The sequence below is a fragment of the Mustela nivalis genome, assembly GCF_964662115.1.
Source record: "Mustela nivalis genome assembly, contig: HAP1_SCAFFOLD_2809, whole genome shotgun sequence".
Taxonomy (NCBI): Eukaryota; Metazoa; Chordata; class Mammalia; order Carnivora; family Mustelidae; genus Mustela; species Mustela nivalis.
The window spans coordinates 1-24,064 of record NW_028133856.1 but is presented as its reverse complement, the minus strand read 5'-3'; the positions used below and the strand labels follow the sequence as shown (position 1 = coordinate 24,064).

The window sequence follows — 24,064 nt, the reverse complement described above, 5'->3', positions numbered from 1 at the left end:
AGGGAAAGTTTCTAATGGCCCCTCACAAGGCTGAATTTGTAAGAAACTAGGGCAGATTAATATTATATGGAAGCTTTTCTACTATCCCAAAGACATGCTTAAAAATACGCTATTCTTTACAAATCCTGTTAATTTCAGGGCATTTTTCCTTAGTTCCCCCCTTCCCCTTTGTGGTATATTCGAAGTTTAAAACATAGGAGTCCTAACTTTGGTGGCATCTCAGCTAAAATCAAATACAGAATGCTAAACAAGAACAATCCAGTGTAATTCACTTCTAAAACCATAACAAAGTAATTTAATACTGTAGAATTGTTTCCTATCACAGATATGACGAATGATTTCCAAGAACTTGTTCCTGAAAGCTATTTTAAATCACCATGACTTATTTTACTATGATTCACTTAACATGAATTAAAACTATATATACTGAGATATTCCTAAATTCAAACTGTAAATCTATAGAATACATTTTTCCTATTCAAAACTGTGCAATTTCTTTATTGATACTAACATATACAAACCTGAGTAGTCACTTCCACAAAATGTGATTCGTGCCAGAAAGCTTTGTGTGATGTCTACCAGATCACAGGCCCAGCAGGTCTGTGAAGAGGACGATTCATTTTATATTCTAATAAGCAAATCACTCTAGTGATCCCAATTCCTGATACTGGTTTACAGCTATCCGGTAGGGCTGGTGGCAAATCAGGAAGGGCACTGCTCTCTGAAATCCAGGCTCCGGGCCACTGGATGAGAGGCAGACTGTCTTCTAGGCTGACGTTTCTGGGAGGCCGTGCAGGAGCACTCCATCTCCAAACTGAGACACTCAACAGTCAGGGGGCAGTGCAACGGTACCCTCGGGCTGATTGGAAAGAAGTCCTTTAACGAACAGAGGACAGCTAGTCACTGAAAAAACAGTGACAATTTATAAGCGTAAACTTTTCCTACCCTCTTCTCCAGCTCCCAAGAAGTAGTCAGTGTGACATGATTGTAAACAGATAAGGATCACTCTAGTGCTTCGTGCCCACCACAGTTAGGACTTCCATTTCTTCCACATCCCCACCCACCCTTCCCACTTATGTACAATACATTCACCACCAACAACAAAAATTATTTTTAAAAGGCAACATGAAAATTCTGTAAACTGGACCCAGCTCCAAACACATGAATACTAAGAGAAGTCCCTTCCCCAAATATATACCTGAGTTTAGCTGCTCATGAAAGTTCAGAAGCACCACTCCATTCTTAAGTGTGACCCCCTCCCCCAAGTTTAAGATGATTTTCCCTGAACGAGAGTCTCAGGACTTAGAACAGCCATGACTAATTTCAGTTCATTTGTTCTTGACCATCAGCCAAACGAGAGATCCCCAACCAAGGACCTTTACAAGCTGGTGTTAGTCTAAGGAGTATGCTTCTAAGGCTCCAGGAAAGGCTCCAGCTCTTGGACGGCGAGATGGGATGCCCTATGAAGGGGTGTGGCAGGGTAACAGGAATAGAGATGGGCAGGGATCGTTTCCCTAAATTCTCCATGTTCCAGTCTTCATGTGCAGCTTTCTGTTTCCTTGGGGTTTATTTCCTCCTTGGACTAGCTCTGAGAGACAATTAAAGACAATTAAGCAAAATTAACAATTGTGTTGTTTAAAGTAATTCAATAAGCCAAAGAGCTGTACATGTTCCTCTCCATCAGGGAAAGTGGCTTGGTCTTGTTTTAGCCATCACAGTTTACTTCCAGAGGGTGGGCTATCAGGTTCCAGACCTCTGCACACAGACCCCCAACTTCAGCTCTCAGGAGCAGTAGGCCTCCCCGCACACTAGGGGATGAAATTGATGTTGCTGATGACAATTACTTCACAGTGGTCAAGGAAGAGGGGGAAGTGAGAGAGTGTGTGGAGAGAGCCGGAACGCAGTGATTAGCACACAAGAAGCACCTGAAGGGAGCTCCTTTTAAAAACCCGAGTGCATTGTCTCTCTCAGATGAAATAGGTGGAAAGAGATAAAAAATACGAAGCTATCATATCAAAATAAATGCTAGTGGCCTATTTGGAAAAATGAAGCTTGAACAATCCCCAAACAGCTGGTTACCACAAGAAGAGAAACACATGGAAAACAAAACAGAAGCTACTTCCGAGGTCATCTTCTCATTTTTTCCCCACTGTGGAATCCATTGGGAGCACCGGGCCCGAGTGGCCCTTTCTCCTAGGCTGGTAGTAGGACACGAAACACTTTCCAGTTCAAGGTCCTCTATTAACAGGACACCTTAAAAGATTTTCTAAGAGTCACGATAAACTCACAATGGACATTTCTTGCTCCCTGGAATCACAACAGAAGTTCTAAGTTTTGATAATTTTTACCTGATCGAGAGGAAGTGTGGGGGGCTTATGTGGTGGAAGCTCTTCCTGGGACGCTGCTGGTGCTGGGGTCTTTGGGAACGAGGACTGTGACTGGCCTGGATGCATTTGCATTCTACAGCCACAAGAAAAGAGCAGTTAAGAATGAATGAAGACATACTAATTAGAAAGGAAAGAGATACTTCAGTTAAAATCTCAGGCAGATACTGCCTTAATTATCTAGGAATCAATCATGAAATCGATATGAGAAGAAAGCAACATTTTGTAACTCCAGGTGTGATGCAGTCAGTACATGATACCACCTAGGAGGGCTCTTGACATGGGTTTAACTGGACTCCAAACAGGAGGGAACAATGAGAAGAATCCAAAATCTGGGACATCACACGTGAGAACTTGCCTCAAATCTTTGGAAAACAAAATGGAACTAAACAAAGATAGAATCCACGTTGTAAATTAAGAGACTAAACAGAGCAACCAAATGTAAATACGTTAACCTTACATGGATCTTGGCTGGCGGAGGGGAGACAAAACAAACACAGCTGTAAAAGACATTTTGGGGACAACTGGAGAAATTAAATAAGGACTCTACATTAAACCACTATCACTGCTATTTTCTGCGGGTGGAGTAACAGTTTGATATTGTGCTCCAGGAGAATGTCATTATCCCTAGCAGATGCATGCAGTCATGAAGTTTGCAACTTCCTTCCCAATGGTTTAAAAGAAAAGACAAGGAAACAAAACAAACATATTTAGTGAGGTATAAAATTAATATGGCAAAATGTTAAATGTGGAAGAGGTCTTGGAGGTAAGCTTAGGCTGGCACTAAAAGGGGCACATTAGTGCTTAAGTTGGATGGTACTGGTTTTGAGATTAGGCTTCATAACCTTAATGTAAACAACTTCATTTAAACATCTTTTATATACTACAAATTTGAAAATCTCCTGGTTCACAGATCACCTCACTGAGTCTTAAAAACATCATTATTTGGAAAATTCTCAACGAGACTGTATTTGACTTGTTTTAATTCTGGATAAACCCGTTTCTTTATTCAGTGTTAGGGGGAGAAGTGAGAGGGAAGGGATAAAACCTGAACATTACAGATGACCTCCCTCAACCTCAAGGTTTGAGAGAGACATATTTTACCTTGACCAGAGTATCTGAACTTAGCAGCAATGTGGACACCTCTGCTTATGGCTCTCCAACTGTGGTTCTGACGTTTCCCGTCTCAAAACTTAACTGAACAGTCATTTACATGCCAGTTCACTTTCATGAGGGAAAAAAATGCCAAAGATAAAATCGGACTCTAAGGCAGCAACATTTCTATTAAGTCTCCAGCAAGGATTCCCATGCTTTCCTTAGACCCAGACCATTAAAGGTTATCACCTTCATTTCTAAGGCCATTTTTCTTTCTAAAACTAACATCTATTCTTTTCTCAGGAAAAAACCAAACCAAAACAACCCAACAAAAACCAAAAACCAAAAAAACCATTTAATGTAATCTTACCCTGATGGTCTGTACATTTCCTGGAAAGGTCCCCTTATTCCACTTCCAGTGCCAATTTGTTCCATCATTACAGCCTGAAAGTGACCCAGGCTCTCTTCTTGGCAGCGATAGATGGGGCCTTCCTGAGAGAGGCCGTTGGGCTGGGCAGCCACTGGATGGTGAGGCGGTTGAGCAGTCACGGGGGAAGAGTAAGCCCTGGGCTGGAAATGACTGGTGGGCCTCTGAGGTGTGTAAGGAGGCCCCGTCTGTAGCATCACGCCATGAGGCTGGAAAGTTGATGAACCAAATCCCATCCCTGAACTCAGAGGTGGAGGAGGAGTTCCATAAAGATACTCGCTTGCTGACAATGAGCTTTGCCGCTTGGTAGCTGCGTTATGGTTGTCCAGGTCTAAAAACTCTTTGGGACTCTCTGGCCTCTCCACAGATTCATCTAGCTTGTCTTCCTCTGGACCAGGATTCTGCCCATCAGTTGAGACTACTTTAGCAGCCACCGCATCCATTTGGGTTGGGGAAGTTAAGGCAGCATTCAGTGTCTCACAGCCTTGCAGATTAGCCAAGGTGCTCTTATCTGAGAAGAGGGGCCTTGGAGGGGGGGCTGGATTAGGTGGTGGGAGCCCACTTGGACTTCCTGGGGGATGAAGATGTCTCTGCCAGTCAGAAAAGCCCTGTGGACACGGATAATAAGGAGTTCGCTGATAGTGATGGTAGGAAGGCTGAGGTGGTGACTGGTAGGAATACCTCATTGCTTGGTGGGGGCGATACTGGGGAAAGACTCCAGAATGAGGGTTGTTAGACTGAAAGCCCCTAGGGGGAAAATGCTGAGGATGGGACACTGAGGGTTTACTTCCCATCACAGGGCCCAAACCTTGCAGGCCTGGACTGATGTGGTAATGTGTAGCTGAATTTGGGTATTCCAGGCCAGGCATGTACAAGGGGGAAAACTGGCTTACAGCGCCTCCCATCAGACTGGGGTCTGTGTTGGGAGGTGTGGCTGGGTTCTGCCTTGTACATGGGATGGTTTCTGGTAGCACTTTGCTTTTGGGGCAGAGTGGCTTTTCTGAACCACTACCACCAAGGCCTTTCCCTTCTGAGCCACAAGGGGATGCTTCAACAATCAGTCCATTTTCGGGGAGAGCCACTCTCTCTGCCAGAGTGGAGAGGTCTCGCATACACCCCTGAGAGGCTGGACTGGTAGAGCCACTCTCTGTGGGCCACGTGTTCTTGCTCTTTGTTGCCTTCCAGTTGTCGCCAGATTCTGAGGAGTCGCTTTTGAGCTCTGGGCCCTCTGTTTCCCTTTCTTGTGGTGAGCTCTGCCTGGTACAGTCAGTCTGCAAGGGAGGTGTAGGGTGAGGTAGCTGTTTGAGGTACACCCCCTCTGAAGCACCCATGTTTGGTGGTTTCTCCTCAAGCCCAGTCAAAGGATCTGCTGTAAGAAAAATGCAGAACAAAATAGTAATTCAGTAGCTGAAATGACAATACTGATGGGGATGGTAGTGAAAAGAACATGAAGGCAGTCAGGGACAGGTGGGGCTGAGGCGGATATATGGCAATTCAAGCATCAGCTAAAACTTTTGAGTCCCTGAAAGGATTCATGATGTTGAGGCCTTTGTAAACTCCTCCTTATAGACCAGAAAGTAAGACCTAGCACATCTATAGCTACTCATAAAGTCTGGCAAAGAATGGAGATGTCCCTGCCTCTCTCTTGCTGTGCTGTGTGAGCCTGAGGTAATTCAGGTATATGCATGTCCTGTATGGAGATCAATAAGAACCAGAACATGATGGATCTATATCAAGAGGGCTGCCTCCTGACGTCTGCGCCATCAGAACTTATGTTCCACAGCAGCACGGACTTTGTTTCCTTCCCATCAATCTTAGTACTTGTACACAACAGAAATTTACAACACACAAATAAATTAATTTACTAGACTCAAATGCTTAATTACAAACTCAGGATTCTTTACATTGTTATTGTGTCAGACCAGAAATATGGTCTTATTTTTTTAATATTTTTTTCAAGTAGAACAGAGTTGTTGCTCAGGTGTGATCTAAATACAATTCTAAAAACGGATGTAAAAACAGATCATAAAGACAAGATTAAAGATTCATACATTACAACTTTTAAAGACCCACTAAAATCTCAGTCAACTAATTAACTAGTGCTGGTTGAAAAATCAAAGGTAAAAGTTATACAACAAAATTTAAATCTATACTTCTCATTATTTTATCAACATAAAACATGGAAACTAACAGACTTATTCACAGTTTCACCAGAGGGTGAATTCCAGACCCCATTTGAAATCAGTATTAAACTGATTAGCTAGACCTGGTAGTCACAAAACAGGCCTTCCCTCAGAATGAACACTTTCAAAAAGTAAGTCTAAGGGGCGCTGGGTGGCTCAGCTGGTGAAGCATCTGCCCTTGGCTCAAGTCCTGATCCCAGGGTCCTGGGATTGAGTCCCAAATCGGGTTCCCTGCTGTGGGGAGCCTGCTTCTCATTCTCTCTCTCAAATGAATAAATTAAAAAAAAAAGAAAAAAGAAAAAAAAAAAAGAAAGACTAGGTTGGGGAAGATGGCAGGGTAGGAGGATCCTAAGCTCATCTCCTCTCATGGATACAACCAGATAACTAGGTAACACCCATATCAGTATAAATAACCAAGGAAAAGACTTGGAAGACTGTCGAAACAGACTCTCCATAGCTAAATGTAGAGCAGAGGCCACATCACAGAGGGTGTGAAGGACAGAGATGTTGTCAGGAGCCAAGTGGATCCTTGGGATTGTCCTCTGTGCACCAGCACGGAGAAGAGGGCAGAGGAGATCCCAAGACAGGAACCCCAGGAATGGGGGAACTGAATGGGTAAAATCAATCTCTCTAACATTTGGCTTTGAAAACCAGAGGGGCCCAAGAATCTGGGGGCTTATTAACACCTTATTAAAACTCAGTGGGGGGTGGGCGCCTGTGTGGCTCAGTGGGATAAAGCCTCTGCCTTCAGCTCAGGTCACGATCTCAGGGTCCTGGGATCAAACCCCATTATCACCCCACATCGGGCTCTCTGCCTGGGCAGGGAGCCCGTTTCCTCCTCTCTCTCTGCCTGCCTCTCTGCCTACTTGTGATCTTTGTCAAATAAATAAATAAAATCTTAAAAAAAAAAAAAAAAACCCACCAAAAAACCCAAAAAACTCAGGGGGCTCAGCTTTGTGAGAGCCAGGATGGTAGAGTCCCTGCCCTTAAAGAGACAGTACAACAGTGCCATGGAGATTGAGCATAGAAGCAGCAGTGTGAAAAATACCTGACATATGTGGAAAGGAGATTTATTTACTAATGAGTGTATATTGGAGGGGCAGGGATTGTTGGGAGACCTCTCTAAGAACAAAAGACCTGGTCAACACCATTTTCCTCCTCTGCTCCCAGCCTAGATAGAGGGACAACTGCAGGAACCAGTATAGGGCCAACACTGGTTACATAGCAGAACAGTTTGCCCTCCCCAACGTTTGCCTACAGAAATATCCTCTCCATCCAAGCCTGGGCAACTGCAGTGCTCTTCTGCAGTGGACTGATGCAGAGCTTCCTGGCACTCCATGGGCCTGTTCCCGCATTTTCCTGTTGACCTGGCACCTCCAATGTGCCCTTAGCTGGAGCCCACCCAAAGCGGTGCCGCAAGCCTGGAGAGGTGCAAGCAGCCAGGAAAAGGACCAGCACCCCACCCCTCCAGAGAGACTCCTTCCCTGGAGAAAAGGGAAGATAACCACACGTAATAGTGCCATTGAGGCCCCCCGCACTGGGCAGGGGGCAGACAGCTATTTTGACTGAAAGCCACCCTCACCAATGGAAGCATCTCGGAGGACAACACGGGAAAGCACCCAGCAGTCTGGTGCTACTTCACCTCTGGCAAATGCCTGGTCTGACTCAACTCAAGCCCAGGGTGGCACCAGATTGGCCCACTAACAACACAGGGATCAAACCCTGCCTACAAAAGGCAGAGCCACTGCACATGACTGGACTGAAGGCAAATGTGGTTCAGTCACAACAGCAGGATGCACACACTACACACAGGAGAAACCCCTGAAGCGCCAGGTTATGAACAGGGGATTGCACTGCAGGGCACTATAGGACCTCTTCTTCACAAGGCCATTACTTCCAAGAGCAGAGGACACAGCTGATTTTCCTAACACACAGAAACAGACACAGAGAGTCAGATAAAATGAAGAGATGAGGAGTATGTCCCAAAGGAAAGATCAGGACAAAAATCACAGCAAGAGAACAAAATGAAATGGAAGTAAGTAATATGCCTGATAGAGAATTTAAAGTAATGGTCACAGAGATCTTCACTGGACCTGAGAAAGGAGTGGGGGACCTCAAAGAGACCCTCAAGAAAGATAGAAAACAAAAAAAGAACAAATCAGAGATAAAGAACACAATAACTGAAATTAAAAATACACTACAATGGATTAATAGTACACTAGAGGAAGAAGAAAGAATCAGAAACTTGCAAGACAGAATGCGATTAAACTGAATAGGTGAAAAAAAAAAAAAAAAAGAAAACAGACTTAGAGAACTCAGTAACAACCATCACATGTAATAATAATGACATTATATGGATCCCAGGAGAGAAGGGGGGAATAAAATCATTTTGAAGAAATAATAGCTGAAAACTTCCTGAATCTGGGAAGGAAACAGAAATCCAGATCCAGGAGGCACAGAGATGCCCCAACAAAATCAACTCAAGGAGGTCAACATGAAAACACACAGGAATTAAAAAGACAAAAATGTAGTGAGAAGAATTTTTAAAGTAAGAAAGACAAAAAGAAAATAGTTATATAAAAGAGAAACCCTCTAAGACTATAAGCTCATTTTTCCACAGAAACTTTACAGGCTAGAAGGGAATGTGAGGATAGTGCTGAAAGTGCTGAAAGAAAAAAAACACCAGCAGCAAAGAATTATTTATCCAGCAAGGGGAGCATCCAGACTAGGAGAGTTTCCCCGACAAACAAAAGTTTGTCACCACTACACCAAACCTATCAGAAATGTTTAAAGGGAACTCTGAGTGGGAAGGAAAGACCATAAGCAGGAATAAGAAAAGTAGGAAGCATAAAAGCAGTAAAATGATCTAGAAAAATCAGTCAAGTGATTCATAAAATAAAAGGATATGAAGTATGACTCCAGATGCCTAAAACCTGGGGGAGTTGTGGAGGCATGGTGGCAATAAAGAACAGGTTCAAACTTAAGTGACCATCAGCTTAATACAGACTGCTATATGCAGAAGATGGTATATATATATCTAATAGTAACCACAGATCAAAAACCAGTAACTTATATGCAAAAAATACAGAGAAAGGAATCCAAGTATACTTGGATTCACTATAAAACACCAGCAAACCATGAGAGAAGATAGCAAGAGAAGAAAGGAACAGAGAACTACAAATATATCCATTAAACAAGTAATAATATCAGCATGTACATACCTATCAATAACTATTCTGAATGTAAATGAACTAAATGTTACAATCAAAAGATATAGGGTGATGGAATGGATTAAAAAAAAGAACCTTCTATATGGTGCCTATGAGAGACTCATTTCAGAGTGAAAAACATAAGCAGACTGAAAGAAAAGGGATAGAGAATTTATCATGCAAATGGATGTCAAAAGAAATCCGAGATAGCAATATTTATAAATTTGATTTTATATTTTATTTTTTTAATATTTAGATAGATTTTATATTTTTAAAATATTTTTTATTTATTTGACAGAGAGACAGCAAAAGAGGGAATACAAGCAGGGGGAGAGGGAGAGGGAGAAGCAGGTTTCCCGCTGAGCAGGGAGTCTGATGTGGAGCTTGATCCCAGGACTTGATCATGACCTGAACCTAAGGCAGCTGCTTAATGACTGAGCCACCCAGGTACAAAAAAAACTTTACACAAAGACTGTAAAAAGGAAAAAAAGAAGGCCACTACAAAATCATAAAGGGAAGATTCAAGAAGAAGATGTAGCAACAGTAAATACTTATGTACCAAACAGGGAGCATCCAAATACATAAAGTAGCTAATCGCAAACATATAGATAGTAATTGATAGGAATATAGTAATAGCAGGGGAATTTCACACCTCACGTATATCAATGGACAGATCATCCAAGCAGAAAATCAACAAGGAAGGAATAGCTTTTATTTTGTTTTTTAGAGTTGGGGAGAGGCAGAGGGACAAAGAATCTTGGGTGAGGTTTTTTTTTTTAAAGATTTTATTTATTTGAGAGAGAGAAAACAGAAACAAGTGGGGACAGAGGCTGAAGGACAGGGAGAAGCAGACTCCTTGATGAGCACAGAGCCTGATGCTGGGCTTGACCACAGGAACCTGCAATCATGACATAAGTCAGAGGCTTAACTGACTGACCTAGCAGGTGCTCCTTGACAGAGAGAATCTTAAGAAGGCTCCATACCCAGCAGTGAGCCTGACACCAGGCTCAATCTCATTACCTGAGCTGAAATCAAGAGTCAGATGCTTAACTGACTTAGTCACCCAGGTGTCCGGCCAGCGGCTTTTTGAATGACATACCATCTGGATCTAACAAAAACATTCTAAACATTCCATCCTAAAACATCAAAATACATACTCCTTTCAAGTGCATACGGAACATTCTCCAGAAGAGATCAAATGGTAGGTCACAAAACAAATCTCAACAAATTTGAAAAGACTGAAGTCATACCATGCATCTTTTCTGATCATAACGTTATCAAACTAGAAGTCTACCACAAGAAGAAATCTGGAAAGAACAAAAGTACACGGAGGTTGGGACACCTGGGTGGCTCAGTTGGTTAAGGGTCTGCCTTCAGCTCGGGTCATGATCCCAGAAACCTGGGCTCCCTCCCACACTGGGCTCCCTGCTCAGCTGGAAGACTGCCTCTCCTCCTGTCCCTCCCCCCACTCATCCTCTCTATCTCTCTCAAATAAACAAATAAAATCTTAAAAAAAAAACACAACACAGATATTGTTAAGATGTCCATGTCACCCAAAGCAATCTATAAATTCAATACAATCTCTATTAAAACACCAACAGCATTTTTCACAGAAATAGAATTAAAATTTGTATGGAACCACAAAAGACCCCAAATAGGCAAAGCAGTCAGGACAAAGAAAAACAAAGGTGGAGCTGTCCCAGTCCCAGATATCAAGCTACAGTACAAAGTGGTCATAACCAAAACGGAATCATAGTGGCACAAAAAAAGACACATAGATCAGGGGAACAAAACAGCCCAGAAATGAACCCACAATTATACGGTCAATTAATCCTTCACAAAGGAGGCAAGGATATGCAATGTGAAAAAGACAGTCTCTTCAACAAATGGTGCTCAGAGAATTGAACAACCACTTGCAAAAGAGGATAGACAGGTCTCCAGACGCAATGGAAACAAAAGCAAAAATTAAGTACTGGGACTACCTGAAAATAGAAAGATTCTGCAGAGCAAAGAAAATAATCGATAAAACTAAAAGGAAATAGGTTAAGACATTTGCAAATGATGTATCTGATAAAGGGTTAGTATCCAAAATATAAAGAACTGGTAGAACTCAACAACCAAAACCCAAATAATCCAATTAAAAATGGGCAGAAGACATGAACATGCATTTCTTCAAATAAGACATTTAGATAGCCAAAGGACACATGAAAAGATGCTCAAGATCACTTATCATAAAGGAAATGCAAATCGAAACCACAATGAGTTATCACTTCACACCCACCAGAATGGCTAAAATAAAAAAACCATAATAAAATAAAAATGTTGGTGAGGATGTAGAGAAAAATGAACCCTCGGACACTGTTGGTGGGAATGCAAACTGGTGCAGACACTCTGGAAAATAATATGGATGTAACTCAAAAAAATAAAAACAGAATTAGCACTAATTCCACTACTGGGTATTTATCCAAAGAACATGAAACACTAATTTGAAAAGGTTTATATGCATCCCTATGTTTACTGTAGCACTATCTACAATAGTCAAGATACGAAAGCCTGTGTCTACTGAAAGATGGATGGATAAAGAGGTGGTATGTATACACAATGGACTATTACTCAGCCACAAAAATAATGAATATTGCTATTTGCATCAATGTGGATGAAGGGTGTAGTGCTAAGTGAAATAAATCAAAGAAAGACAAATACCATATGATTTCAGTCATATGTGAAATTTAAAAAACAAAACAAATGAACAAAGAAAAAGACAAACCAAAAACCAAACTCTTAACTACAGAGAACAAACTGTTGGTTAACAGAGGGGAGGCAGTAGAAAGATGGGTGAAATAGGTGATGGAGATTAAGAGCACACTTATCACAAGGAGTACTGAGTAATGTATTGAAGTGCTGAATCACAGTAACTCTGTACGTTAACTATAGTGGAATTATAGTTTTAAAAAAAAGTATTAGTACGTAGCTAAACAAATAAAAATAAAAACTAATTCTGAGTTCTAGGCCTACCATTAATTTTAGATGGACTATTCATATCTGATCAGTCTTCCTTTTTTAAAATGATTTTATTTACTGAGAGAGAGTATGAGTGCAAATAGGGGAGGGGCAGATGGAGAGATTCTAAAGCAGAGTCCATGCTGGGCACAGAGCCTGAAGCAGGGCTTGACCCCATAACCCTGAGATCGTGACCTGACCCTAAATCACGAGTCAGATGCGTAAGTGACTGAGCCACCCACATGCCCCTCTCCATTCATATATTGAAAAAAATAATATACATGGTGGACATCTATCCTACAAACAAGCACTAATTACAAATAGTATTCATCTTCTCAATATTCAGGTTAATCTCTCACCCTTTTAAAAGATTTTATTTGCTTATTTGAGAGACAACAAGAGAGTGAGAGAGAGCGAGCGAGAGCACAAGCAGCGGGGAGGAGCAAAGGGAGAAGCAGACTCCCAATGAGCAGGGAGTACAACATGAGGCTCAATCCCAGGACCTGGGGATCATGACCTGAGCCTAAGATATTTCTAAGAACTCCCTTCAAGCTTTGCTTCTTAGTAGCGATAAACATGTGTCCCAGGAATAGAAGAATGGGAATAATTAGACTTTAAGTACTGAAAACTTATCCTATAATGATAATTTTTAAGAAGGTTATTTTTAAATTTTTTAAATAAACATATAATGTATTTTTATCCCCAGGGGTACAGGTCTGCGAATTGCCAGGTTTACACATTTCACAGCACTCACCATAGCACATATCCTCCCCAATGTCCATAACCCCACCACCACCCTCTCCTGACCCCCCATCCCAAGAGGGTCATTTTTAATGGCACTTTGATGATGTAGTGGTTGAGAGCATGGATGGTGGATCAAGTGGGTATGGATACAAATCTCAGCTCCATCACTTACTAGCGAGTTGAAGGCAAATAGCTTTGTATCTCGGATTTTCCATCTGTGTAAACAAGTGTAATATAACAGCAGCAAGGGGTGCCTGGGTGGCTCAGTGGGTTAAGCCTCTGCCTTCGGCTCGGGTCATGTTCTCAGGGTCTTTGGATCAAGCCCCACATTGGGATCTGCTCAACGGGGAGCCTGCCTCCCCCGCTTCTGTCTGCCTCTCTGCCTACTTGCAATCTCTCTCTGTTAAAAAAAAATGCTGCAAACTCAAAGCGCATTCTGAGAACTGATTTACTCTATCTACAAGTCTCAAGAAGACTGCACAGTACAGTAAGGACTACATCACTACCAGAAATCCTTTCAGATCTCTGGACCAATACTATGATTCACTCAACCCTGAATGAGTAGTTCAAGAAGCTAGAAAGAAGTTTGACAGTCTTGGTAAAAAAGATTTCTCATGAATTAATGGTTTAAATGTTAGACATCAGACAAAAATGATGGTGTAAATTACCTCGGTCATTCTCAGGCTGTTGTGTTTCACTGCTATCCTGTGTCCTGCCAGGGTTCCCCAAGGTAGGCTTGGGGGCTGACACACTTACTGATGTCGAGTGAGCTACCTGTGAAAAAGGGCCAGATAAATGGGGGGGTGTAGGCTGTTGGGGGTGGTAAGGCACACCTGGTGGGCAAACTCGGGAAGAGAGCTGCTGCATGGCAATCATCTCTGGGCTGTCCATCATGGAGTCCCCTCCTTGCACCCCCCGCAGAGCATGGGAAGGTGCTCCAAAAAGAGAACTTGGTGTTGGGGCTGGAGGTGGCTGTAACCGATGTCCACCAGATTTACAGGGTGGTCGCATATACCCTGAAGAAGCAACTCCATGAGGTAGAAAACTTGATTGTTCAGTCCACTGGTTTGGGGGAAGAGCAGGTCTCATCACTCGGGAATCCATCATATGACCAAGAGCTCGAGGCTGGTGAGAGGGTCCTGGCCCCATGGGGGGCTTCTCATCTGTGCCCAAGGGTCCTGTGTTTGTAGCACCATGGTTTCCATTCCAGACAGCGGTGTGTACTCGATTCAGGTACTTGTACGATCGGTACATGTGGCTGGGAGGAATTTCTGAGCTTTCAGGAAAGTCTGGGGGTCGGGCTGGAGCCCCACCATGCCTGGGAGGAATAAATCCTGACTGGAATTGAGTCGGGGGATAAATATTTCCATCCTGACTAGTGCCACCCATCTGTCTAAGCTGCAAGGATCCAGAATGTGATCCCACATTACTGAGGTGTGTCAGCCCCCCACACACTTGCTTCTCCTCTGGAGTGCCTAGCCTGGGTCCTCGGTGGTTGTTAATTCCAACAGGAGGCTGGCAACAAGAAAACAGAAGGAAGCAGAGATTAGTAGATCCACAGAATAAAGTGCTTAATGTATAATAACAGACTCTAAATAATGGAAGATAATGAATTAAATTTAACCTGGTAAGAGACTGTACTTTTGAAGTATATCTGTGAAGCCCTTTGCATTTGTGTATTCTGAGTAGGCTGCTTACCTGCACGGCAAAAGGCTGATGCTGCTGCATAGGTTCTCCAGGGTGTGGTTCTGGGACCCTAGAGGAGACATATAAATTGGCAGGATCTGATCCTCGAAGAGGGCCAAATGTTCCTGGTACTGCTGGCCTCTGGAGAGCGTTGAGTAAAGGCAGGAGGAGAGGGAAAAAAAGAGGAAGCACAGAAGATATTAGGTAGAAAACAAGGCCGTTCCTGCAGAATGCTAGCATATAAGCTCACCCAGATTGGGGCTAGTTCTGGGGCCCAAAGCTATCTCTCACTGCAGGACAGAAAAAAACCTGGTGTTTCTTAATCTCTTTTTCCTTAGTTCCTCTTCCCCAAGAGCCTTGTAAGCCAATTTTCCCCCAATTGCCCCCTCCACATGAAATTTTAATTGCATAGATATGCTGTATATTTTATGTACTATGTGTAGTCTGTGCTTTGTACAGGAAAAGAGTTTTTAAAATTCCCACTTCTACCTATCTTGAGAGTGCATCAGACTGACTAAAAGAAGATTTAAAATAAGAGGAAGAATGAATAAAGAAAGGACAGGTGAGGAGAAACAAAATTATCCATATATGGAAAAATTACTTTGGAAAAGAAACTAATTAACAAGGCTTCACTTCTGTTTGAATTCACGAACTAGGGGAAACTACTGTTGAATTTTAAGCTATTCCTTACCATCTGGTTTAAAAGGGGTGCCTGGTTAGGCATCCCACCATAATGTAGGGGACGAGAAAAGCCTCGGCCATTTGAGGTGCCCAGCTCCCGAGGGAGTTGTGTGGAACTGCTACTTGGATTATCCCCAGAAGAGGAAGTTCTGCGGGCAGGCGGCAAGGACTTTCCTCCATTCTCCACAGGCTGCTGTTTCTTGCTGGGCCCTTCAGAGTCCCTGGAGCGGGTCCAAACATGGCTTCCACCGCTTCGTCCAGCCCGGCTCCGCCTTTTCTCTCGCTTTTCATCCTCTCTGATCCAAAATTCTTCATCTGTGTCTCCATCTTCACCAGGAAAATGCTTCATCATTGCCCGATGGAAACATCTCTCTAAATTATCAGACATCTTGGTATATTCTATGGGAAGATACAAGGATTGACTTCCAGAGAGAGCTTTTATGGGACATAAAAGACAATTCTCTTACCAACAAACAATAAAAGATGCCTTTTGGGTAAACTCTGGAGCTTAATTCAACTCAAGTGATATTAGGTTGTGCAGCTAAGGACACAAGGAGAAGATACTGTTTTTGCTCTAATAGGCTCTAGACTGTACGGCTGGTATCATTTTTTTTTTTTTTAAAGATTTTATTTGCTTATTTGACAGAGAGATATCACAAATAGGCAGAGAGGCAGGCAGAGAGAGTAAGAGGGAAGCAGGCTCCCTGCCGAGCAGAGAGCCCGATGCAGGACTTGATCCCAGGACCCTGAGATCATGACCCGAGCCAAAGGCAGCGGCCCAACCCACTGAGCCATCCAGGTGCCCTGGTATCAGATTCTTAACTTAAACCAAGACAGATTTAATTCTTCAAGGCTAAATCACAGCATTATTGAACACAGTCACTGAAGCTACTAAGTTTTGTCTTTTTTTAAAGACTTATTTATTAGAGAGGGAGAGTGAAACTAGGGGAGGGAGTGGGAGAGAGAGAATCTTAAGTGGACTCTGCTGAATGCAGGGCTGCATGCGGGGCTTGAGCTCATGATCCCCCCCATCTTTTTTTTTTTTTTAAAGATTTTATTTATTTGACAGAGATCACAAGGAGGCAAAGAGGCAGGCGGAGAGAGGAGGAACCAGGCTCCCTGCTGAGCAGAGAGCCTGATGCAATGCGGGGCTTGATCCCAGGACCCTGAGATCATGACCTGAGCCAAAGGCAGAGGCTTAATCCACTGAGCCACCCAGGAATCCTCGTGACCCCTTAGATGATAACCCTAACCCTGACCCAGAATCAAAAGTCAGGTCCTTGGGGCGCCTGGGTGGCTCAGTGGGTTAAAGCCTCTGCCTTCGGCTCAGGTCATGATCCCAGGGTCCTGGGATCGAGCCCTGCATCGGGCTCTCTGCTCGGCAGGGAGCCTGCTTTCCCCCCTCTCTCTGTCTGTCAAATAAATAAATAAATAAAGTCTTTAAAAAAAAAAAAAATAGTCAGGTCCTTAACTGACAGAGACACCCATGTGTCCCAAAGCTGCTTAGTTTTTAAGCTAAAGCATTTGAGCTACTGTATAAATGAGTACACGTTTCTACACTTGGAGCCATACATTCTTTGTAATTGGAGATCTACTCTGTGGACTTCTCAAGATGATTTAAGAATCTAGGATCAATCTGGTCAGTAGTTAGCAGTCTCTGTTTAAGGAAGTGCAGTACGATCTAAATCCAGCCTGATCTCTACAATAATGAAAAATAACCTAAGCCCAGTTAGCCACTAGATACAATCTTTTGTCACATAGGATAGACGTGGTTTTGGCACATGTAGTGTAAGAAGTCAGAGTGGCCAATCCCATGGCTTTAAATGTACATTTTGTTTACAGTCTCAGTGAAAGGTCTAAATCCTTTCTAAAAGAGATGCACTTCTGTTTTTGCGTATTTCTAAAAAAGAAGGTATTCTGTTCTTGGTTGATATGGATAGTAAGTGTATCCATAGCAAACTCCTTCCCTACTTACCACTACTTTCCCCATTATATTTTCGACAATTCCTGAACATAGTCTTCATGTCATTTACAAATTCCTCCTTGGTACAGTATAAACCTCCGTTCAGTTTCTTCTCCATGCTTGAAATATCCATGGGGACCTAAAATAAGACACACTAAATTATAACATGTTGGAGAAAAAAACACCTCCTAGTCCTTATGAGGCAAGGAAATCATACCACTATGAGATGCTTAGGAGCCCAGCATATACTACCCAGCAACCCTGATTCTCAAGGAATAACAGGTGAACTTTAAACAAAACCAGCAACAAAAGTCAAGAAAGAAACAAACACCATGGTAAGTATAACTGCATAGGTAGCCTCTACCTTAATAATCTGGTAATAGTTTGGGGCATATGATTCATCCACAGGTTCTAAAAAGGGCCAGGAATCCTTGTGAGCCTTTACCACATCTAGAACTGAAAGCCAAAGAAGAGAACTTAATTAACGCACTCACAAAGGAGTACTTCTATCAGAGATAATAAAGGCTGAGAATGGGAACTGACCTTTATACATGGCAGTGAAATCATCATCCAACTCAAAGCTGTGAATCACAAAATAAGAAATAATAACTTTGACCACCTTCTTCTTAGTTCTCTTAATTCAATCACAGACACAGAGCTGATTATACCAAGGTTTGGAACAGTTTCAATAAACTGTCTTTAACGTAAGTCTGTAACACTGATAATCTCTAGAAAATAATTATGAAGATGAAGGTTAGCAAGCCTAAGGGGAGAAGCATTTTCATCATCTGTAAAATGATGGAGCTGCCTTAGATCATCCACAACTTAATTTATGATTCTATGATGCTGTTTATTTAGGAGCACATTATTTCCAGGATTTTATTTTACCCTAATGAATATTTTTGTAATCTAAAGAATAATAATATATCTATATTTAAAAAAAAATAATATAGGCATAGAGAATAATAATAAAGGCATAGAGAAGAGCAAGAAGCTCATGAACACTGAATATTACCTGCCACACAGGACTGTTTTAAGAATTAAATGAGAGAAGTGCTTAGCACAATGCCACAGTGCTTCACCAATGTTCCTGGTTACTACTGTTAGTATCATTAAATACTCACAGGTCTTTAGTCTTTTTTTCTTCTCTCATGGGGGAACTAGGGTCCAGATGGGAAAGTTCTGGGGGGAGCTCCTTCCCTTGGGCCAGCAGCCATGCCCTTTCTTCCCTGAGCTTTCTCCTCTTTGCTCGATCTACAATGAACACAGGGCATTATGGTATAAGTGAGGTTAAGCACTCTTTAGATGATAACATGTTTGTTAACCATTTTAGAGAAGAAAGAAATAAAGATCACCTGTATCATAAGATTATTTTTGCTTCTTTTGCCATCTCTTGGTATTAAGGATGATTCTATAGATGGAATACATTATGAAAAAATATAAATTTGTGGGGAGCCTGGGTGGCTCAGTCATTAAGAGTCTGCCTGCAGTTCAGGTCATGATTCCAAGGTCTTGGGATCGAGCCCCACATCATGCTTCCTGCTCAGCGGGAAGCCTGTGTCTCCCTCTCTCACTCCCCCTGCTTATGTTCACTTTCTCCCTGTCTCTCTCTCTCTGTTAAATAAATTAAATCTTAAAAAAAAAAATTATATATATATATATATATATATAAACTTGTGGAGCCCATTTCCTTTATGCATACTGAGCTCAAGGGCTGGAAGGGATGAGGGTGGTCTGGGATGGAGAGGGAGGAAAGAGCAAGTCTGAAGAAAAATAGAATTAGAAGAAAAAGGAAAAAAAAGTAAGACTGAATGAAGATATCCTTCTCTGAATACCTGAGGCCTTTCCAATCTTTCTCTCAGAAAAATAACATCTACTTTTTTCAGGACCAGACTCTCAATCCTAACATACACGGGATTTTATATGCATATCTAAGCTCGCAAATTTGGTATTTACAAAGGCATCCTTGCACACCAATTGTCTTGGCTCTTTAATCCACCCCTACCACTGGCAGCTGGCCCTTACCAAGCAAGGGGTAGTCATAAATTTGGCTGGGAACAAGGGAAAGATGCCAGCTGGAATTGGCAAGGAGCTGGAAGACAGGGATGATTTTTTTCTGGCTCACAGCCATAGCCATGAGAAACACACTTGGCATTCCACTACTAGCCTGATGAGACACTCAGTGCCAACAGGGAACCGGAAGGTCAGCAGTAAAGAAAAGAGGCTGGGAGATAAAGAGCACTGTCAGACAGAAAGACATAAAAATGGAAGGGAGAAGCCAGGATACCTCTTCTATTTTCTTCCCTGAGGGACAGGCTCCACATATGTCCCCTGCTAGGAGCATGACATGACCCTGCTAACTATTCTCTGTCTAGTTCTGTTTGACTTGTGTTTTTGTTTTTACATTATTCACTTATAAACTTAAATCTATATCTACTTTAATTAGTCAAATGCTATCAATGACTTACAATATTGTTTTTTAAAAAAATGATTTCAGGATTAAAAAAAAGTGTAACTAAATTAATGAATATCCATGAACCTAACAAACCAGCAGATTTTAACATTTTCGCTTTATTAACATTAGTACAGTAGTTCTGTCTAGTTGGTTGCAATTTTTTGCATCTTGTAAATAGTATTATAGTACAATTCTTTTGACATGCGTTCTAGTGCACATGTGTGAGTTCTCTGGGATGCACACCCAGCAGTGGAACTGCCACAGTGCTTTCCAAAGGGGTACAGCTATTCTTTCACTAGTGGTGTGAGTTACACTCGCTTGGTATGATAAAACTAGCAATTCTGCCAAACTGGGAAATACTGATGAAGAATTTTGATGCTTTCATTTGCATTTTCCTGACTGGAGTGATACTAAACATATTTCCATGTTTACTGACCATTTAGCATCCTCTTGTGTGAATTTCATGCTTATATACTTTGCCCTTTTCCTTTGGATTGTTCCATTTCTAATGGATTTAGAGAAGTGCTTTAAGAATCTGGAGAATATGTCTTTGTTGGTTATGTGTTAAAATTATCTTCCTCATTGACTTGTCTTTCCACTTTGATTACGGTGTTTATGTTATATGTAAGTTTTAAACAATTCATGTACTCAAACATATCAATCTCCAGGGCGCCTGGGTGGCTCAGTGGGTTAAGCCGCTGCCTTCGGCTCAGGTTATGATCTCAGGGTGCTGGGATCGAGTCCCGCATCGGGCTCTCTGCTCAGCAGGGAGCCTGCTTCCCTTCCTCTCTCTCTGCCTGCCTCTCTGCCTACTTGTGATCTCTCTCTGTCAAATAAATAAATAAAATCTTTAAAAAAAAAAATATCAATCTCCATCCCTTTGTAGCTTGTGCCTTTTGTACTTAATACACTCTCAGCGCAGAGTATGCTCAAATTTCTATCTTCCTCTCCCTCTGCTTCTCCCACCCAATAAATACAAACCCTAGGGGGGAAAAAAATCCACTATTGCTTCTGCCTTTTTTACTTAGCTTCCAAGAATTCAGGAAAAATTTATAGCTGTAACTATTTTACAGTCTGTACAAACTCTCTCTACGTTTTCCCCATGAGAACTCATTCGTGAGCTTGCTGTGTGCTAGAGACTACCTGTTTTTATTTAACCCTTCTAACAAGGTCTGCATAGTCCTAAGTGATCTGACCCCTGGCTACCTCTATGAACTCATTTCCTGCCCATTTTCCCCTTACTTTGTTTACTTTGGTCCATACTGGCCTCCCCCTGCATATTCCTTCCTCAGGTCCTGTGCACCTGCTATTTCCTCTCCATTCCCCCATCAGATGTTCATATGGCACCTTCATCCACTTCATTATGAAATGTCACATATTCAGAAAGGGCTTTCTTTTTTTTTTTTAAAGATTTTATTTATTTATTTGACAGAGAGAAATCACAAGTAGATGGAGAGGCAGGCAGAGAGAGAGAGAGAGGGAAGCAGGCTCTCCGCTGAGCAGAGAGCCCGATGCGGGACTCGATCCCAGGACTCTGAGATCATGACCTGAGCCGAAGGCAGCGGCTTAACCCACTGAGCCACCCAGGCGCCCCAGAAAGGGCTTTCTTGACAAGCTTATCTAAATGCCACCCACATCACGTCACTCTTGATCTCTAAACCTATTTTTCTTTACATCTTTCACCACCAGCTATGATTCTACAGTATTTGTTTCTTCTGTCTTCCCACCACTAGAATTTAAGCCCCACGAAAGGATTAGTTTTTTTTGTTTAATATTTATATTCCTAGAACAAAGCCTGGCATGGAATGGGTGCTTAAAAAAATATTTGTTGACTTAAAGAACAATCTATAACACAGGTATTATTAATCTTCAGGTAGAGAAACTAAACCATAAAAATAAGTTTTCAATCTGTCTGTATAAAAGTCAAATGAGAACAGTGCAGCAAATAAAAAAAACCAGACTAAGAATACAGAATCCCCTTAAAAACTACAAAAATTAAAGCCATTGTTACTGTCCTGAGAATTTAAATCTAGCATTGGAAATGAAAGCCATGGAACACTTCACAAGTAGGATATACTACATATTGTCACAGAGGCTAAATTTGTAGATTAAATGCACTAAGGGTTTTATAATGAAGAAGTGATCACAGTAGGAATGGGTTACCCTATGAAGAAACAGAAGGCATCACTTAGGAATGGGAGGCAAAAAAGCACTTAATAAGGCTGAATCCTTTACGTTTTACAGCCAAAATTTATTTAAATTTTGCACTGAGACACTGCATTAAAAAGTCAAATCTAGGTTATGTGGTTTTATTCAAAAATTTAAAACTTCAGTAAATTTACTTAAATAAATACTAGTCTGTATTCAACTAAGCAGATGATCTGTTACCATATGATTTATCAGGTTTAGCTTATAAACACAATTGCTATCTGACACATCTAGGGACAGTTATTTTCCTTTGTATTAACTGCAAAGGAAAGAAAAATCTCATTATACCAAGACCAAAACCTAGACCCAAGTCTGAGAAAAATGATTTGCTCTAATAAAATTAATGGAAGTATTCTTGATATGTATAGTGCCATACTTAAAAATTTTTTTAAAGATTTTTCTTTAGGTGTGCCTGGGTGGCTCAGTGGGTTAAAGCCTCTGCCTTCGGCTCAGGCCATGATCCCAGGGTCCTGGGATGGAGCCCTGCATCAGGCTCTCTGCTCAGCAGGGAGCCTGCTTCCTCTTCTTTCTCTCCCTGCCTCTCTGCCTACTTGTGATCTCTGTCAAATAAATAAATAAAATCTTAAAAAAAAAAAAAAAAAAAAAGATTTTTCTTTAGCACATTTCAATTGTGGTTAAAATTATTTCTATGAAACATGTCATTAATACCTCAATATTTTTTTTCCATTTCACATGCAGTATGTACAGAGATGAGGGCAATAAGTATTAAGACTGACAGTAACACCAAGAATAACAAATACAGGGGCTGTAGAAGGACTGCATATGAGATTGGATCCAGCAGGATACACAAGAAAGAGTGCAATTAACAAGTTATTTAAATAGAAATTGCCAATAGCAGCTTAGATGTTGGAGAGAACCTAGTTTGATTTGGCTTTGGCCAGAGGAGGGCTATTCTCATACCACATGTACTGCTCAGAGAGCCCACATACCTTCTACAGCCTTGACCTTTTCCTCCAGCTCTCGTTTTCTCTCTTCCTTTAACATCTGCTCCTGCTCCTTCTTCTGCACTGCGAGAAGAATTTGACGTTCTTCTTCCTCCTCTTTGCGCTTCTGTTTTTCTATTCTGGTAAGCACAGGGGTCTCCTATAAAAAGCCAATTAAGTGTATAGAGTCAATACACAATAATGTAAGATCAGTTTTTTGCTCTAAGAGCCAATTTTTACTGAATTCAATCTATTCAACAAATAGTATTGGATAGGCAGGGAATTTATATCATAACCTCAAGTTGATTTTATCATCTACAGAATAAACGTATGGGAATACATAACTAACATTAAAACAATGGCAATTTGAAATAAGCTAAGAAGTTTTGGTCCCTATGATTTACATAATTTGTGGTCTTTGGGAGGTAATCTTATGAATATGTTGGACCAGAGAAGAGAAACTGAGGAAGTTGAGACACCACTATTATAGATTTAATATTTAATAAAAGTGACATCTTAAAAAGTACTCTCATCTCAATAAACTTTAAAAATGATACAAGAACACAGGGTCACAATTTCAATGTGCAAGACTTTGAAACCTTAACATTTATACTTTACAAATAAAACAATGAATAAAACTGGGTGTTTGGTGGGAGGGGACACCGTTTTGCCTTAAGATACAGAAAAGAAAAAGGCAACTGCATAGAAATTTGTAAAAATTACTCAAGACTGGCTAGCACTTTCCCTTATTTTTTCACACAAATGACATTAACATAAAGATTTCAGTTGGTCACTGGGGAAGTGATTGCCTAAGAAATCTAACCAAAGATAAAGGACAATAGGACCATTACTATCATAACCTATTATTTTACTCTGCATACTTTCCAATATAACTGGTTCTGAGCCATTCTGTGAACCAGAATTGTGAAGCTAGGGCTGAAATTACTTATTTTCATTTCTTCCTTGACTTTTGTGCTGATGTGAAAGCCACCTGACCTTTCAAATTGTATGAGCCTGAGTTTAAAAGTTTGTTACTACAAGGTAAAAACCTGAAATGAGTTAGAAATGAGATGAAAATGAAAAAC

At 41.4% G+C, this 24,064-nt stretch overlaps 1 protein-coding gene across 1 annotated transcript; it reads right to left on the bottom strand.

Annotated features, from left to right (window-relative positions):
- Positions 1–453: 453 nt before the first annotated feature.
- On the bottom strand, positions 454–23,139 carry LOC309858568 (chromatin remodeling regulator CECR2-like; the record flags this gene model as incomplete). Its single annotated transcript, XM_082751281.1, has 11 exons — positions 454–1,588; positions 2,349–2,460; positions 3,850–5,275; positions 13,711–14,557; positions 14,741–14,869; positions 15,420–15,808; positions 17,385–17,511; positions 17,737–17,828; positions 17,916–17,953; positions 18,497–18,626; positions 22,986–23,139. Coding segments are annotated over 11 exons (3,450 nt in total), but the record flags the coding sequence as incomplete, so codon positions are not given.
- Positions 23,140–24,064: the final 925 nt, after the last annotated feature.